This window comes from Gadus chalcogrammus, chromosome 22 (genome assembly GCF_026213295.1).
Source record: "Gadus chalcogrammus isolate NIFS_2021 chromosome 22, NIFS_Gcha_1.0, whole genome shotgun sequence".
Taxonomy (NCBI): domain Eukaryota; kingdom Metazoa; phylum Chordata; class Actinopteri; order Gadiformes; family Gadidae; genus Gadus; species Gadus chalcogrammus.
The window spans coordinates 11,027,396-11,041,213 of record NC_079433.1 but is presented as its reverse complement, the minus strand read 5'-3'; the positions used below and the strand labels follow the sequence as shown (position 1 = coordinate 11,041,213).

Genomic DNA, 13,818 nt, shown 5'->3' with positions numbered 1-13,818 from the left:
TGCTACGATGGCGTGACCCTTCCACTGAAGACCTGGTCAAAACACTGTCTTCTCTTTCTTGCCAAAGAACCCCACATCCATTGGCATGGAGTTTAAGGTCCACAATAAATAAAAGTCCCAAAACAAATCAATGTTAAGCTACAATTGAACATTTTTACTCCCCAGACAAAATGGCTGTCCTTGCTCTTTTTTTTTTCCACCACCCCACAGCAGAGAGCAAATCATTTTGTATTGCCAACTGTTAAAATGGCTTGTGGACAAGGGCCCACCATGGGAGACCGATAAAAGAGGGCCTCATCTTACGACTCAGAGATTCAAGCAGCTCGGCCCTATCTCATAGCACCCCCCCCCCCCCCCCCCGGATTCAAATGTGTTTGTTGAACGGGTAACTAAACCAAAGGGGCCAGTGGACTCAGAGGCGGGTCTGGGCCTCGGGGATGTAGATCTCGATGCTGTCGGCGCTCTCCGTGGCCGAGTTCTGTCGGAAGGAGGCAGTCCTCTTGGTCTGCAGCAGCCTCCTCCTGGCCTCAGTCCTCTGGCGGTCCCCCAGGTCCAGGGACTTCTCCCTGACGGGCAGCGTGCGCCCGCCCAAGCGGGGCACCGCCAGGGTCCCGCCCAAGCCCCCGCCCCCGCCGCCGCCGCCGCCGCCCCCCACTCCCCCTCCTCCTCCTCCTCCTCCACCGCCCACCCCACCTCCTCCACCTCCGTCTCCGACACTGTCCGCCCGTAGGCTGCCGCTCACCCCCCCGGCTGGCTTCTTTGGTAAGGGGGGAGGAAGCTTCTTGTCCTCCTGGGAGGGGGGGGGGGGGGGGGAGGGGTGAGGGTGTGTGTGATGGTGGGGTGTGAAGAAATGATCGATGGGTACAAGGATCATGGGTGGGTGCAGGTTGGGGGATTAGGGGGATTGGGGGGTTGGGGGGATCGGGGAGGAAGAGCAGGTCCATGGATAGGGTTAATGGTTAAGTGGAGTGGTGGTGCATGATCCCGGGAGGAAATTAGTACATGGTTGGACAAGGCAAAGAGGACAAACAGAGAAATGGTTTAATGAATGCAAGGGGCGAGGTCACAGGACAGGATACGGATTGGACAGGATATACAGACAGAGACAGAGGCATTAGCATAAATGGAAAAAAAACAACGTGGATTGGCGAGAGCCGTGATCGGGTAGGAAATCACAGGAAAGAGACGAGTGAGAGATGAGATGAGAAGGGAAAAGGCAAAAAGAAGAGGAAATGAAAGAGAAGGGTTAGTTTTTTAGTAAGCTATCAGGAGATACTACACAGCACAATGAGTTTGGTTGCATGAGCCATGGGGTACCGTTTCAACATTTATTGTGTTATTTGTGTGTTATCAGTGAATTGCAATTAATAATTGCAAAAGGGTGGCAGTTTATACATATAGGAATCCAGTCTTTTTCTCCTTCTTTCTACAGCTGCGCTATATACAAACTCGCATACAAACACATGCTTTGCCATCTGCAATATTGTTATCACGAGAGACTTTGACTCCACAATATGTCAGGCATCCGAGGTCCTGTGGCCATTGGGCAGTTTCTCAGCCAAGAAGGGCTTTGAGGGTGCCACCTCCTTCTGCGTCACCCTCTTGCAGGGCACCACCATGGCCCTCAGGGGGCGCTGTCGCGGGGCCAGGGCCGAGTGAACCCTCAGGCCGCTCACCTTCTTCTCGGCCGGGAGCCAGCCGGAGTCCTTGATCCTCTGGAGGTCCTGGAACTTGACCCTCACGTCCTCAATGTTGAGCTGGAGCAGGTCCCAGAAGCTCGCCAGGTCCTGAGAGGTGGGCTGGGGGTACGCCGAGGGGTCCTGGGCGGGTTATGGACGGGGTGTGGGCGGTGGTGGTGGATCAGGTCGGAGTTTCCGAAGGAAGAAATGGGGTGATTCGTTAACACCCACTGAAATAGCTCTTTGGCCGCAATCAATGCAGTGTCAGTATTCAGCTTGCGGGAAAAACATGCATTCACGAGCAGCTTCACACACACACACACACACACACACACACACACACACACACACACACACACACACACACACACACACACACACACACACACACACACACACACACATGCTCAGACACACACACACACACACACACACACACACACACACACACACACACACACACACACACACACACACACACACACACACACGCACACACACACACACACACGCACACAGGTGCAAACACACACACACACACAGGTGCAAACACACACACACATAAAAACAGGAAAAGGATCAGACACACACACATACACACGATCAGACCTACTCACCACACTTTGCTGGCAGAGCCGGAAGAACTGCTGCACCTTTTGAGACATGAGCATCTGAGCGCTGCCGATGGCATTACGAATCAGCTCCAGAGCTGGAGGGAGTGGGAAGGGAAAACAAGACGCACAACAGAATTCCATTAGACGTTGAAAATCCCCACACATCGATATGACTTAAGGAGCCTAGAACACACTTTTTTTTCTGCTGCAAGCTGCAAACCCTTTATTGATATTCAATCATTTATTCATTCAAGCGATACCTCAGGAACCATTTCTGATATCAAATATTGCAGCAGAAATACTTTAGGATATTGCACCTCACCAATTCAGAGTCTAATCTGCGTCTAATTGGCGAAATGAGCAGGTGGCTTTGAAACATCACTGTGTACAGCCGCAACTTGATATAATTTTGGTAAATTACATAGCATTCCTTCCGCTCCTCTATAAATATTGAGCGAGCACTCAGTGAGCGGTGACTTTGTGCGTATCCTCATTTGTACAGGCGCTGAACGACTCTGGTCGACGCCGGTCCTCAACCCAACCCTCCTGCATGTACACCATCATGTCAAATCCTTGTGATTAACCCCCGTAGCGTAGCTCTGCGACATCGCTTTTACGTATAGTTTCGTGGTCACGTTCGCGGCGTACGGATCAATGAATTCAACGAATGAACACGTCAATTCCCTGGGAACCATACCCTCCTCCGGCAGCTCGTTCTCCTCCGCCTCCCTCTCCATGCCCTGGCACCATCCCTCTATCCTCTCCACCTCCGTCTGCAGCAGCCGCAGGAAGAACTCCCCGTCCCTCATGCAAGGGGAGGCGCGCCCAGAGTCCGGGAGGCTGCGGGGGCCCTCCAGCGACGGCGTGCCCGCCCAGGCCCTCTCCGAGGTGAGGGGCAGCGGGGAGTGGGCCCGGGAGGGCAGGATGGGGTGGGGTCGCGCGTCGGTCTGACAGCTCTCCGGGGCGTAGCCGCCCTGGATGTAGTCCTGCTGGATCATCAGAGGTAAGAGTGATTTGTGTGTTGGGGGTGTTGAGGGACATGATATGGATCGGACGGTGCTGGTAAAGCTAAGATAAATGATGACACTTGGCCATTCTTCAGAGCAAAGTACTGGCAATGTCTTACTTTTAATAATAGAACTCAACATACTTGCAATAACTTCAGAATTCGGACGTTACTGGTATAGGTTCAAATACTAGAGGCCTGTTTCATCCTCGGGGAAGCTAAAGCTAAGCTAAGATAAATGATGACACATTTCTCAGAGCAAAGTATAAGCAGTGTCTTACTGTTAATAATATATCCCTTCTCAAGGTTTCTGCCTCCTCTCAGTGGGGGTTTTGTGAGCTTTTTTCGTTGTGTACCATGACGTCGTACCGTCAAAATTTCATCTGAACTGTGCGTTTGCAATTATTATTCTATCATTATTAACCAGGTTGCAGCGTGACAACATGTCAAACCAGCTAAGATCGGATCACGCTTATCAGGGGCTGAACCTCTAGAGACGGGAGGCATGTGGATCTTGGGGGGAGGAGGGTGGTGTGTGTGTGTGTGTGTGTGTGTGTGTGTGTGTGTGTGTGTGTGTGTGTGTGTGTGTGTATTGCACAATATATTTTATTGAATTGAACAATACAATTTGTACATCTCCTGTTTATCTATTTATAGTGTTCTTCATTTCACAACTAGTGCATGTGTAAATACTTGCAAGAACTGAACATACTTGCAATAACTTAATAACTTAATACTTTGTTTATATATTTCTGTTCAAACTTATATTGAATTATGTTTCTAAAACTTATATTGAACTATGTTTCTACACACACACACTGTCTGTGTGTGTGTGTGTGCGTGCGTGCGTGTGTGCGTGCGTGCGTGCGTGCGTGCGTGCGTGCGTGCGTGCGTGCGTGCGTGCGTGCGTGCGTGCGGCGCTACCTCTCTGTAGGCCCACTGGCCCTGCGTGTGGACGGTGCGGTGGAACTCGGCGTACTGGCTGGCCGACTCGGGCTCGGAGGAGTGCCTCTGGAAGGAGCAGCCGAACTGCAGGCCCTTGTCCTGCATGGGCGCGGCCAGGCCCAGCCCCGGGGGGAAGCCCTCGGGGTCCAGGTCCGCCTGCACGCTGGCCGTCACGCTGTTGGAGCGCTTGAAGCGTGCCCGCCTGCAGGGGGTAGGGGGGGGGGTGAAAAGTGAGTCACAGAGGGTTTGGGCTGGGAGTGGGGGGGAAGGGGGCCCGTCATGCCGTGCCTCTGTGTCTTATCACGCGGGCCCGGAAAGCGAAGGCGTCGTTGCGTGCAGCCGTGTTTCCGAGACAACCGTCGCCGTGGTCACCGAGCTCACCGAGCTCACCGAGCTCACCGAGCTCACCCCGCTCGTGAGATGAAGCCTGTGTTGTTGTTGTTGTTTCCCCCCCCCCCCCCCCCTCCCACCCCCAAGCTCACCCAATTGACATATGAGTCACAGGACGCACGCCACTGGGCTTCAAATGTCATTTTGTCTCCAAAAGAGCATAATTAGCATGGGTCTCACTCTCTCTGGCTGTCTCACTCTCTCTGGCTGTCTCACTCTCTCAGGGGCGGTTCTAGACCAATTTTCATGGGGGGGGGGCCAGACTGGGGCCCGTTGTTTTGTTGGAGGGGCACATTGAATCCCGGAACGCAAAATATTTAGTTTAGTACTAAGTAACGGCATTCAAAAACACAATATACAATAATGGGCTTTTTCCCCTTACAGCATTTATTTAATTAGCATAGTATTAAGTCGTTCCTTCAGTTACAGATATTGTCAATATTATTCATTTGAAAATGTTACACTGGTGAAAGCAATTGTCAATTGGGTTTCCTTCACTGTCATCAAACCGCTCAGTGTCATACATCACCAACAGCAATGAAGTCAGTAGGATATATCATGAATCTAAAGTTCCACCTTGTGCTCAGCCACACCATCGCAAGCAATCGACCCCCCCGCCCGGACAGAGTTGAAAAGAAAGAAAAAGGTTTGGAGAGGGGGGGGGGGGGGGGGGGGGGGGGGGGCTGCTCTCTCTCTCTCTCTCTCTCTCAGTCTATTTCTCTTTCCGTCACTGTTTCTCTCTTGCGCTCTTGCTCCCCCCCCCCCCCCCCCCCGATGGGATAAGGGGTGTGACTCAGAGTTGGAACGTCCGCTGTCTCCCCCTGACCACACCCCTCCCCCATACCTCCCCCCCCACCCTCCATGATAACGGGAGGTGGGAGAGGGGCTGTTAGCACTCACTGGAGATCACTGGAGGTTCGGCCGCTGTGCGCATTGGTGCTCGTGTGTTGTGAGCACGCATGTGCGTGTGTGTGTGTGGATGTGGTGCACGGTGTGTGTATGTGGTGCACTTTTGTGTGTGGGCGTGTGTGTGTGTGTGTGGGCGTCTGTGTGTGGACCACGTTTGTGTGTGTGTCGGTGTATGCGTGTGTTTGTGTGGCACGTGGCGCATATGTGTGTGTGTGCGTATGTTCCCACACACACACACGCACACATTCCGGTAGATGGACGCCTGAGCTGTGGGTGGTGTGAGATAGGATTTTTATAAATGAGCGGATAATTGCGCCGGGTGTCAAAGTCATGTCTTGCACGTCTGGTAAGTTTTTTCCAGTTGTCATGGTTACACCGGTTAGGTATCGACAGCGGGAGACGTTCTCAGAATGGCGGGTGGGGCGGGGGACGGAGTTCAAGCGGTCTGTTAATGATCCTCCATGATGGAGGTCGACCCAATCTCAGCCCGGAAAATAATAAGGAAAATCCAATGCACAGATAATTCTAGAACGGCTGGAAATGTGCATGCGTATGTGCGTGTTTGTGGGTGTGCTGTGTAAAGGTTTGCGCATATGCATTCCTCCTTTCCATTCCGCTACTCTCTGAGTTCACGCGGCGACTTCACGAGGGTCCCACCTCTTGTCGTCTTCCACCTGGACCCCGATGGAGTGCACCTCCCTCAGGGCCTTGCCCTCCAGGTCCGAGTCGGACAGGGTCTCCGAGCTGTCCACCTGCAACACACAGGCGAGAGGGACACGCTGGGGTTAGCCCCACAAACACGCACACACGCACGCATGCACACACACACACACACACAGTCACGCGCACACACACACACACCACACAATACACACACACACATGTATATACACACACACACATGTATATACACACACAGACACACACACACACACACACACACACACACACACACACACACACACACACACACACACACACACACACACACACACACACATAAACACCGTCTCTCCATCTCACCTGCACCGCTATAGACGGCCGCCACTTCCTCCCCCCGCGCCCGTCCTCCTGCCCTCCGGGGGTCTTGCTCAGCACCATGCTGTTCTGGGGCAGGGAGGCCGACTTCCCCAGGCTGCCCCCCGCCCGGCCGTCCCTCTCGCGGGCCGGCCTGGGAGGCCCCTCCAGCAGGCTGTCCGCCGAGCTGCTGTGCTTGGCCCTCAGCCCGGAGCCCATCATCATCATCCCCCCTCCTCCTCCTCCTCCCGTCCCCATCCTCGCCCCGTAGGGCACCAGCTCCCGGGACCCGCCTTTAACCCCCCCGCCGCCGTCCAGGCTCTCGGCTGAGTTGCTGTGCTGCCGGGGCCTCACGGCGGGGCCCGTGCCCGTGTAGTACCCCGCCCGGGAGGAGGAGGAGCGGCCGTGGGGGCCCTCGGAGCCCCCCAGGTCCACCGAGTTGCTGTGCTGCCGGAGGCGCCCGGGGCCCGGGCCGGGGCCGGGGCCGTGGGAGGGGGGCCCCTGCTGGTTGAGGAAGTAGGCGTCCTGGGTGGACTCGGTGCTGCTCTGGGCGCGCACCGACAGGGAAGACTTGGACATGCGGGGCGGCAGCGGGGGAGGGGCCCCTTTGCGGTAAGGGAAGACTGGGGGAGGGAGAGGGGGAGGGGGAGGGGGAGGGGGAGGGCGGGAGGGGGAGGCGGAGACAGAGCAGAGGCTGTTAAAAGCGAAAGTTATGGCTAATTTAGGGAAAAGGTAACAGACGGGGTTGAGGGGGGTACTTACAATGATGACAGAATGGGAAGAAGACGTCTTATGAGGTAAGAGAGGTGAAACATGAGGGAGGGGCATTAGAAAGAGGATGGGGAAGAATAATGAGGATGAGAAGCCGAAAAAGCAATAAAAAAATAGGGGGGGGGGGGGGGATAAAAGGTTATATATTAACTTTTGGTCTGAATTGTTTGACAGAAGAGACAACAAAAAAATATTTCAGTTTTCCTCGTTAGAAGTTAAAGTTACATCCTGAGCCAATATTAAATTATGAAAATGACAAATACACCAATATAAGCCAATGATACATTTTAATCCCGGTTTTTTGGCTGAACCACAGATTGGATGATCTTGGTGTTATGAGGCCTTTCAAAGTGTCTAATATTATTAAATATTATGGTCTAATATATGCTAACCCCATGAAAGCACAGGAGGCCTGTATCCTCTTTAGAAGATTCTGCAGTGAGTTTGGTTACAACAGACTGAATCTCATATGGCACTTTGTACTGACCGCAGTTAGGATTTTATCAGTCTTAACATGTAATGATATGTTATTTTATAGTCGTTGCCAAAGAAAGCCTGTATCGATATTACTGGTTAAGAATAAATATTTATTGGATACATATGCATTTAAATGTTCTCAATACTGTTCAGGCTGTAAACGATTACGTTTAGTACTTATTATCCATTCCTGTTCTTGGGATGTGTATTTAAAGGCCTTCAACATCAACCTATCAACAGTGTTCAATAAAACAAGACTTGAATCCTTATTGTGGAAGGCCAGGAGGGAGTATCAAGGATTAGCAAAGAAGAAGCAAGAAACTGATTTTGTAATGCTCAAGGGGTTGATCAGCATTCGGCTAGGGTCAGGTCATCTGACAGATTGTACCAACACGTTTTACAGTAGGGGATTCATGCCAGCATTGGAACGGGAAAAGGGTTTTGTACACACAAAAATAATACGATTTATTTTAAATCATTAAGGTTGATCATTCGCACAGGGTTTTATTTATAGACAATTTGAGGTAACCAGGGTTTAGCAACGAAATGTTAAAAACTAGAAAATGCGGAGGGTGCTATAGTGACGAGTGAGGCTGATAATATTTTTTATTAGGCGTCAAAGAGGAGTCCAGAAAACGATAATAATAATTATCTAATTAATTATTAGATAATTATTATAATTATTATAACTAATAATATTTTTTCGAGGAATCTCACTGGTCGAAAAAAACATTATTTTGAAATGCTTTATTATAACTCTTTACATGCATGAAATTGAAACTAAAATTAAAATATATCGTCCCTGTATCGTATCTTAGCGCGGGGATCTAGATACGTATCGGATTGGCCGACAAGGGAGAGATGCACACCCCTAATATGTATTTTATAGTGTCAACCTAATCAGGCGTAGCCATCCAAGCGTGGACCTATAGGGTCTATTTTCGTAGCTGTGTGTGAGCGTGTGCGTCTCTCCGACTGCTGTAGAGATTGTGTGTTGTGGCTGTGCTTGATGTTTGTACTGCCACTTCACAAAGGCTTTAATAAATCCCTGTGGGGATTTACTGCTGTGAGCCATGAAATATTAGCCCTGCAGGGACGTAAGCGTTGGCTTTAAAGAGGCCCAGTGGATCCAACACACACCTCAACTATGAAGCAACACCCCCCCATCCCATATTCGCTCCCATCGTAGGATATACGTTGAAATACACACACACACACACACACACACACACACACACACACACACACACACACACACACACACACACACACACACACACACACACACACACACACACACACACACAGAGACACACTCCATGGTTGGAGATGCAAATGAGGGCTGAGTGAGAAGAAACGGGAGAGAAAGAAATGGATCATGGCACAGAGCGAGAGCGAGAGAGAGCGTGAGGGGTTGAAATGCATAGCGGGATTGAGAAAGAGAGCCAGTTTGAGAGAGAGAGAGAGAGAGAGAGAGAGAGAGAGAGAGAGAGAGAGAGAGAGAGAGAGTAAGGGGCAGCAGGGGACTGAACCACCATCATAATTATGAGGGTTCTAGTGCCCATTACAGAGCGAAGAACCCGGCGATACACTGGAGAACGACGCAGAGAAGGAGAGATGAGAAGCAGTGAGGCGGATGACCAACTGGCGGCTGAACACACACACACACACACACTCACACATCCGGATGTACTGTGAATGGGAAGGTTAGATGAAAGTCACTGCATAAACACACGTGCACACACACGCACAAACAAATGCACACACAAACACACATAGCCCAGCGCCACTGTACATAAATACATTAGTGTTGATATGCAAAAAAAAAAATTATGCATCTTCAAAGACAAGAATACATGAATACATTTTTGCACACAAAAACATACGTAAAGACACATGCAAACACAAACACACGTACGCACAACCCCACACACAAAAGCAGACACAGACACACACATAGACACACCTGCACCGAAACACACAAACACGCAAACACAGAAAAAAGCAGACACACACAAACACACTCTCACCGGCCCCGGCCTTCATGCTCCCCTGGGGGCCCGACACGGAGAAGACGGACAGGCAGTCGTCGTCCTGGGAGCAGCCTGCCTGTATGGCGCGCACGTAGCTGTGGCTACGCGTGCGGAAGACCCCCGGCAGGTCCAGGGCCTCCATGGCCTGGGACTCCACCTCGCCAAACATGGTCTCACACACCGTCTCAAACTGCCGGTTCAGGCTGTCCCCCAGCTGGGAGGGGGAGGGTGGGAGGGCGAGGGTGGGAGACGCATAAGAGTCGTTCAAACCTGCATTACGTCACTTTATTTATATTATTTGGTACTACTTCTGGTGAATCCATCCAGGGAATGGTTTTTCATTAATTGTCCTATTCTAAACCACGTTATTTTGTTAAACTGCTGCTACAACTCAAGCCACTGGAGAAAAGTACATAGTGCTGGTTTAAGCTTATTGTTAAAGCCAGGCAATGAAACGTTTATATACAAATCGAATTTTTTTATAAAACACCCCTCTTTTCTGGCCTCCCTCAATAGCCACTCCTCCAAAACATGACCGGCTTACACCACTTAAAAGGCCCTTAAAGAATACACACGGACACACCCATACACACACCTGTGCGCTGGTCAGGGATCGCGTGTAGCTGCGGGATCGGGCGTGGTTCTTGGGCGTGGTCCAGCTATTGGTGTAGGTGTCCGTACACTGCTTGCATGAGTACCTGCTTCAAACACAACGGAGGGAACAACTGGTAAACTAGATGCGTGTGCATTTGCATTGTACTATGGGTCTTCTATATTTTTGACTATGCTGTACTATACCGACCCGTTCTATACTATACTGTTCTATAAACTATTCTGTACCCTTCTATACTATAGTATACTGTACTACAATTTGTACTATACTATACTGTACTATATACTATCCTGTACTATATCATACTATAATATACTGTACTATATTGCAGTATATTGTACTCTGCTATACTGTACTCTACTATATACTATCCTGTACTATATTATACTATAATATACTGTACTATATCGCAGTATATTGTACTCTGCTATACTGTACTCTACTATATACTATCCTGTACTCTGTTTTACTCTACTATAATGTACTCTACTATATACTATCCTGTACTATATTATACTATAATATACTGTACTATATTGTAGTATATTGTACTCTGCTATACTGTACTCTACTATACCATACTGTAGTATACTGTACTTTACTATACTGTACTATACGTTACTGTACTCTACTGCAGTGGAGTACATAACTATACATTTCTATTTTTTGTTTATTTAATAATTAATTTGTAGCGTACAGTGCGTGCCATTAATAGGCCTACATTGATTAATGTGAACCTTGGGCTTGCATACCCACGGCCAGGGCTGGAAAGTCAGGTGTAATATGCGTGACAGCCAGTCTAGAGTCGTTGTGCGCCTCCAGTGTGTTCCGCGCTTTTGTTTTCATGGGGACGCTGAAAGTGCGCTGAATGGCAATAATGGATGGAACTGACCTGTCGCTAAGCTCCGCCCTTAGTACGCAGATGAGCTAATGACATTCCAGCCTCAACTATATACGACATCGGCTCGGACAACTCCATTGGAAACAGGGAGGAGGCATAATATAACAATTAAATGGTGGATTTATGTTGTTTGTGTAAAAAAAATAAACATGGTCAAACGATGTATCCCGAGAGGCTGCAGAATGGGGTATATTTCATTCCTTTTCCCCAGCCACAATGGGACAAGAGAAAGTGTGTAATGTGGATCAGGCTAGCCGCGTTTACATGGACACTTCTGATCCATTTAGAAGTGGAAGAATAGCTCAATCGGAATAAAAAATGATCATACATACGCCTCAATCAGAATACAATTCTCTGATTGGAATAGGGTTAGGCTACACCACCACTTCTGTTCCATGCGGAACAGAAGAGGTGGTGTAGTCCGCTATAATCACCATGCATACACTCATTCCGATTTGTTTGGGGTGGGTGCGGCTATTTTTTAACTTAGAGAGATGGCATCAGCAGCTGCAGTAGTTTGCCATTGGTCCGTCTGTACTTTTATGCAAACCGAACTTGGCCGCTGTCTAGGAAAGTGTTTTTTTGCCTGATTCACGTCTTTCTTATCACTCCGCAAGTAGTCCGGTAACTTATCAACCCCAGCGTGTCCGGTGGCTAAGCGACCTCAACGTCTTTGGCGGACTATTTCCCTGCTGATGAACACTACAAATGGTAATTGTAAAAAGACTGATAATGACAGCGTTCTGAACATTATCCCTCACATAACAGCACAGTTTGCGGCAGTATTGTTTGCGGGGGGAAGATATAAAGACCGGACGAGAAACTGATGTCGCTGTGCTGTCCTCCTTCTTAATTGAAGGAGCAGGCAGAGGTAAGCTCTCGCCTGCTGGGCTTTCATTAAAATCAAATACCTAAAAATATTGCCGCCGGTCCAGATGGGTCAGGTGTGCACGAGAGACATACGAACGTACGCTTACCACTTTTGTAAATGCAGTACATTCGGATCGCATGATAGGAATAGATCTATTCCGATTTGAAATCGAATCGGAGAAGTGTCCATCTAAACGCGGCTTCTGTGCGGCAGGCCAGAATACCAACTGAATTTAAGCTTGTTACCGTCTGTATGTATTTTAAAGTTTTTAGTATACCCCTCCATAGCGTAATGTAGTCCCTTTCAATTCATCCTGGCAGAAATTAAAACCTCTCCAAAACCAACTTTGATATACTGTCAGCTGACATATTTCCATATGTTTTTGTTATCGGGTCTGGTTTGTTAGTCCGAGTTCGTCATGGTAACGACGGGGGGCGTGACTTAGCGACAGGTCTATTTTCAATCCCGTGAGATCGTGAGAAAATAGCTCTTTCAAGGTTGGATGAGCTGCTCTACCGCCCTTTACTCTACCATACTCTCTGTGCGCTACGCTATGTTGAACCGTGCTGCTGTGACGGAGCAGACCTCTGGTCCATGCTGATGGAGCGGCGGAAGGCGTCCCGCTGGGCGATCAGGCTGCTCTTGGGGGACGTCTTGGGGCTGGGGGCGTCCGAGTCAGCGCTGTCGTCGTCGCCCATGGCCTTGATGTAGCTGCCGCTGCGCATGCGCCGGCACGGGATCTCACCGCCGCTACCGTCCGCCACGCCGCCCGGATAGGGCCCGCCCCACTCGTCTGACGGGACCTAGCGACACACACACGCACACACGCACACGCACACGCACACGCACACGCACGCACACATACGCATGCATACACGATAAAAACACATTCACACACACGTATATACACAAACATACATAAACACACAGACACATACAGACACACACACGCACATACATAAACACACACACACAATAAAAACACACACACACACGCACGCACACACACACACACACACACACACACACACACACACACACACACACACACACACACACACACACACACACACACACACACACAGAATGCAGGGTGGAAATGAGAATGTGGAAAACATATATATATTTTTTGATGACAATCAAACAAAATGACATGTAAAAATGAGTTTTTTGGTACTGAGTAGTTCTTCTTCTACTGGGATCAGGAAAGGCAAGTAATAAACAAGGTCATTGCAGGATTATAATTAATAATCATATCAGTACTTTTTGTTACATAAGTGCAGGGTAACAAAAGTGAAGACTACTTAAACTTCGGATAAGATAGAAGTTTAAGGTTGCATTGTTCCCACATTTTTCCCACTTTAAATATCTCAGGTATGTTTGCCAGGGTTGAATTGAAATTTTTTCTCTAATGAGCTCAAGAAAACACAACCAAACCCACGCACACACGGCTGTGAATTGAACAATGTTAACACTATCGCCGGGCAGCCCAACCACACGGCCGTGCTCTTGTGCTCTATTAAGACACACACACGCGCCAAACAAAAACGTGCACACGTAAGTGAGGGCGTATGGGAAAAAGATGGAGGAGA

The 13,818-nt window shown here is 49.3% G+C and overlaps 1 protein-coding gene across 1 annotated transcript in view; it reads right to left on the bottom strand.

The window, feature by feature from the left end:
- Nucleotides 1–412: 412 nt before the first annotated feature.
- The window catches only part of dlgap3 (discs, large (Drosophila) homolog-associated protein 3), a 32,318-nt gene continuing 18,912 nt past the window's right edge, over nucleotides 413–13,818 (bottom strand). The window contains exons 4-14 of the mRNA XM_056583478.1: nucleotides 12,812–13,029; nucleotides 10,437–10,539; nucleotides 9,839–10,055; nucleotides 6,567–7,183; nucleotides 6,201–6,295; nucleotides 4,224–4,446; nucleotides 2,991–3,279; nucleotides 2,297–2,388; nucleotides 1,677–1,820; nucleotides 703–790; nucleotides 413–663 (exon numbers count right to left, since the gene is read on the bottom strand). Of these exons, the coding sequence (XP_056439453.1) occupies nucleotides 413–663; nucleotides 703–790; nucleotides 1,677–1,820; nucleotides 2,297–2,388; nucleotides 2,991–3,279; nucleotides 4,224–4,446; nucleotides 6,201–6,295; nucleotides 6,567–7,183; nucleotides 9,839–10,055; nucleotides 10,437–10,539; nucleotides 12,812–13,029 (2,337 nt within the window). The remainder of the gene's footprint in view (nucleotides 664–702; nucleotides 791–1,676; nucleotides 1,821–2,296; nucleotides 2,389–2,990; nucleotides 3,280–4,223; nucleotides 4,447–6,200; nucleotides 6,296–6,566; nucleotides 7,184–9,838; nucleotides 10,056–10,436; nucleotides 10,540–12,811; nucleotides 13,030–13,818) is intronic.